The sequence below is a fragment of the Berghia stephanieae genome, chromosome 14 (genome assembly GCF_034508935.2).
Source record: "Berghia stephanieae isolate SIO BIC M18660-M18661 chromosome 14, UCSD_Bste_1.3, whole genome shotgun sequence".
Classification (NCBI taxonomy): Eukaryota; Metazoa; Mollusca; class Gastropoda; order Nudibranchia; family Aeolidiidae; genus Berghia; species Berghia stephanieae.
The window spans coordinates 23,717,348-23,722,347 of NC_088373.1; the positions used below are offsets into that span (position 1 = coordinate 23,717,348).

Here is a 5,000-nt window from a genome sequence, read left to right on the forward strand (position 1 = left end):
TCTTTTCTTCTGTGGCCAAAGACCGGCATTTTGACGTCATTTTTTGGTCAGTGTCAGTCTATAACTTTACGATGGCAACGGTCAAGGTTGGAGATCCACGAGGATATGTTCCAAATTGGCTAGTTCCTCCAATTTTTAGAGAACCTTTTTTGTGTGGCAAATCTCCAAATATTAACTCTCTCCTTACCAGCCATTATCAGAATTTTCCTTGAAACTTCACACCCACCAAACACAAGAATAGCTTTTTTTTTGCTACTCAAACAGAAAAGAAACAAGTGCATTCTATACATAATATTAATTTCCAGAGTCTAATGTTTATCGCTACAACAAAATATTTTCTGTATAATTTTGTGAGGTACAAAATGCATCAGAATGAGAAAACTGTTGATTGCATCCTAACGATTATGACGATTTTCCTGTGTATGGTAAGGATAGGGTTAATCAGCATGGTTTCTTTGTCATTGATTTTACAGAGATGCCAACCCTTGAGCTGGTTGGTTGTCCCCCCAATATTGGAGATGCAATTCACAGAGTTGAAAAGCTGAAAGAATCAACAATCTGTACATGCCGTCTGTCAAATGCCGGAATTCCCAAAGGAGAAGTGAGGTGGGTGGATTTCCATGAGACCGTCCTGGCAAACGGAAGTTACGAAACTGTTCTGAATGTAAATATTACAGGTATGATTATTTGGTATACAAAAACTGGAAATAAATTGTCCATGTTAACCTTACAGATTTTATAGACTTTTATTATAGCAGAAATAGTAAATCCAATTTATTTTTATTCCTATCATGAACTAAATAGTCATTTTACTGATAATTTTAATAATAAATTTCCTTTTTGTCATTTGTTTTTATTTTCTAAATTAATACCAATCAAAGTATAACTCCCTTTTTATTTTTGGTTATATTTCTACATTAATACCGATTAGAGTATATGTATCTCAAAAATAGATGTAAAATATAAGTTGAACATTGAGTGTATAAAAATTTAGTCAATAACGAGCTGTCATGCTCTTCTAGTTTCAGTTTAAAATACAACTATGTGAATAGCGAAGCCAAGACGGCGCTTATATAACCTAAATGCTGCAAGCGCCGTAAAACCCTTAAAACAAGGGACCCAAGAATATGCGGATTTCATGGATGAGGAGTCCTTTATTAATAATCACAATGGAGTCGTTTTATTCATTCAATAACATATCATATCAGTCGGCTTCATTCCCTTTCCGGGTCAAAATAATAAGTTCAAGGAAAACAATTAAAAAAAAAACAAACATTAAATTAAACAAGCAATAACGTATACACAGTTGTCTCCCCTGATCTCAGATCGTGATTATTTTTAACATTGGGCATAATTTTTCTTTTGCATTTTGACACTATAATTTGTTGTGCACCTAAGAACGCAAAATAACAAGAAATGAAGTGCGTAGGAAAGTGCCAGAAGACAACTTTTTTTTTAAAATTGTCTTCTGGAACTGTTTTACTCACTTCATTTCTTGTAAATCTCAATATAAGTGCCTGCCGCACTCACATTTCTGACTTAAGAACTCAGCAACCATAAAACAAAAAAGAACTAATACATCTGAAACACCAGAACTCTATATAAATAAATTGTAATTTTTGAGTTTCATGTTTTGCGTGTAAGAAGCAGCTGATTGAATATTTGATTTATTTTCGCATGAATCTATTATCACGTGAAGCCATCTGTTGTTCATTTCGAATAACGGTTCTTATTCTTATTTCCTTTTCTAACACCTCTTCTCACAGGCCATAAACAAACATTTCAATGCCAAGCACTGACGCTGAGGTCAGTGGTCAGCCAAATCAATTTTACTCCACAATTTCAAAGTAAGGTAACTTTCTAAGGGAAGGGTTTTAATTGGGAATGGTGATGGTATTGCTTTGGAAGAGGAGGAGGAGGAGGAGAAGAAGAAGAAGAAGAAGAAGAAGAAGAAGAAGAAGAAGAAGAAGAAGAAGAAGAAGAAGAAGAAAAAGAACTGCCTTCTTCTTACCTGCAAAGTCCTATTTTGCGAAATTCCAGAATTCTCCATTATTCCTCAAGACTTATAAACCATCACTAATGATTAATAGTTTTCCCACTGCTTATTCACACATTGACAGGGCATTCACCTCATTCTCACTGGCCACCGTTGATACTTTGATGTCCTTTTTAGTTTCGTGCAGCCTCTAGTGAGTTGTCGTTACTGGCGCTCAAGGTAACAAGTCATTGATCCCATTGGTTGAACTATTGATTACAAATCACGATTTGTCATCTTTTGTGGCCAAATGCTTTTCTTTTGGTGTATTTTTTTTGGTCACTGTTTTAAAAGGCTACGCCCTAACACTGACAAGAATTCACAACAACAACATCCTTGCATAGCGACTACAGTCCTCCCAGCTTCCACATCCCTTTTGCATTGCCAGATACCTACCTTTTTTACAATGTAACCAAATTACACGCTAATACGAGTTTCGTATTTCTCACAATAGCCATATTCACATTTCAACATCTCACCAACCTCGACAAAAAAAAGAAAAAAACAACCCAACTAACTTCAGACAACTGGTCAAATATTACGAGTGTAATCTCTTGCATGCAATCCCTTCTATAGATAGTAACAACAAGTGATGAAGTGACTAGAAAAGTGCCAAAAGACAATAGAGAATAAAAAAATGTTCGCGGTGGTGGTGGGGTTTGAACCTGCGGCCTTATTGGTACGACAACTCCACCTGGCCGGTGAGAGCGTGACTCTACCATATGAGCTATCCACGAACACAAAAATATTCGTTTCAAACTCAGGTCATTCCTAGAGCTCTCTCTCTCTCTCTCTCTCACCGACTACTGGAGACCGCGGGTCAAACACACAACCATCGCGAAGTTACCTGGCAGTTACCAAAATAAGTGCCTGCTCCATATACCGGAGCATACTCAATGTCTCAATTGTTTCTATGTTATATGTTTGTGTTGAGAATATTGGCTATTAAGCTTAAATGAGAGAGAGAGAGAGCTCTAGGAATGACCTGAGTTTGAAACGAATATTTTTGTGTTCGTGGATAGCTCATACGGTAGAGTCACGCTCTCACCGGCCAGGCAGAGTTGTCGTACCAATAAGGTCGCAGGTTCAAACCCCATCACTCTATTGTCTTCTGGCACTTTTCTACTCACTTCCTCCCCTTGTTGTTACCAACATAAGTGCCTTCTCCACTCACTTTTCTATAGATAGTGTGCGCTTGGCCAAGAAACTCACAAAATTACGATTCGGAAGTATATGGGACCAACACACATAACTATATGTAACCTTGAAAGCTTATAGTCTGGTTGATACAATCTTGTGAGAATTACTCATAAACATGGATGAAAATAAAAATTTTAAAAATCAACAAAAAACAAACAAACAAAAAACACGCTAACAATCTCCTGAGAGACGTCAACTTCATTCTATTTATACAGTTCCTCCAAACACACCGCCAACTATAGAATTGACCTTTGTCGATGAGGTCAAACAAGTCGTTGGTGATGGAAGTATCCTGGACATCGACGCCTTGGACACTCTCGGCATCAAATGTCGTGTCGACGGTGGAATTCCTCCAGTTGACCAGGTCATCCTTACCTATGGATCTCAAGTATGTGTGACTTTCAGAACAACAAAAGTTTTATCCATCGATTCATGCATCTTTTTGAATACTAGGATTCTGCAAACAGCCATATTATTATTATCATTCGTAATCATCATCATCATCATCATCATCATCACCATCATCATCATCATCATCATCATCATCATCATCATCATCATTATTATTATTATTATTATTATTATTATTATTATTATTTTATTACTATTATTATTATTATTATTATTATTATTATCATCATCATTATCATTATTATTATATTATTATTATTATTATTATTATTATTATTATTATTATTATTATTATTATTATTATTATTATTATTATTATTATTATTATATTATCATTATCATTATCATTTATTATTATTATTATTATTATTATTATTATTATTATTATTATTATTATTATTATTATTATTATTATTATGATTATTATTATTATTATCATTATTATTATTATTATTATTATTATTATTATTATTATTATGATTATTATTATTATTATCATTATTATTATCATTATCACTATTATTAATATTATTAATATTATTATTATCATTATTATCATTATTATTATTATTATTATTATTATTATTATTATCATTATCATCATCATCATCATCATCATCATCATCATCATCATCATCATCATCACAATCATTATGTGGCGGAATTGCACACATATGTAATGGCTTGTGATCGTATAGTGGTGTTTTTGATAGATAGTAGTATTATCCTTTGCCTTGTGTTGTAGATGTTAATAACGACGAAAGAGTTCAAGGACCGGTGATGATAATTGAATGCACAACCTCAAGACATTCAAATAAAAGCCCAGATTCCAAGTTTCATTTCTTACTGTTTATTTGTTGTTTCATAAATTCCAAATCCGTAAAATCAATCCAAATGTAAAGTCGTTTTGCCTAAGTAACCATTTTCAATATACGTGGAATATTTCTAAGTCCGTAAAATAAAGATTCTTAGTAGGATGTTAGAACTTAGGTAAGTGCAGCTCAATATAAAGTAGAATCAGAATAATAATAACCTAGAATCTAGCAACACTATCTTTATCCCCTATTGTAAATTATTTCAAGCCACACCTCTTACTAGTTTCGACAGTTCCCTGTCAGTCTACAATCCAACCCCTAAGAGTAAGATCAAATCATATTTAAACCTGAAACGTCAATTCCTACATATTAATGTTAAACCCCGCCTTTTATGATATAATATTACTTTTGGTAAACGTTAGTTTTACGTTCAGTATGCCCAAAAAATATGTTGTGCCCAAATAATAAACTCCGACTATAATTTGATGCTATTATCCCCAAATACCAAGTAACACCGATCAAAGAAAGTAATTTCCTAG

The 5,000-nt window shown here is 33.5% G+C and overlaps 1 protein-coding gene across 1 annotated transcript in view; it reads left to right on the plus strand.

Annotated features, from left to right (window-relative positions):
* Window positions 1–5,000, plus strand: part of LOC144959546 (uncharacterized) — a 38,809-nt gene that overhangs the window by 17,809 nt on the left and 16,000 nt on the right. The window contains exons 10-12 of the mRNA XM_078892161.1: window positions 474–677; window positions 1,767–1,847; window positions 3,451–3,623. Of these exons, the coding sequence (XP_078748287.1) occupies window positions 474–677; window positions 1,767–1,847; window positions 3,451–3,623 (458 nt within the window). The remainder of the gene's footprint in view (window positions 1–473; window positions 678–1,766; window positions 1,848–3,450; window positions 3,624–5,000) is intronic.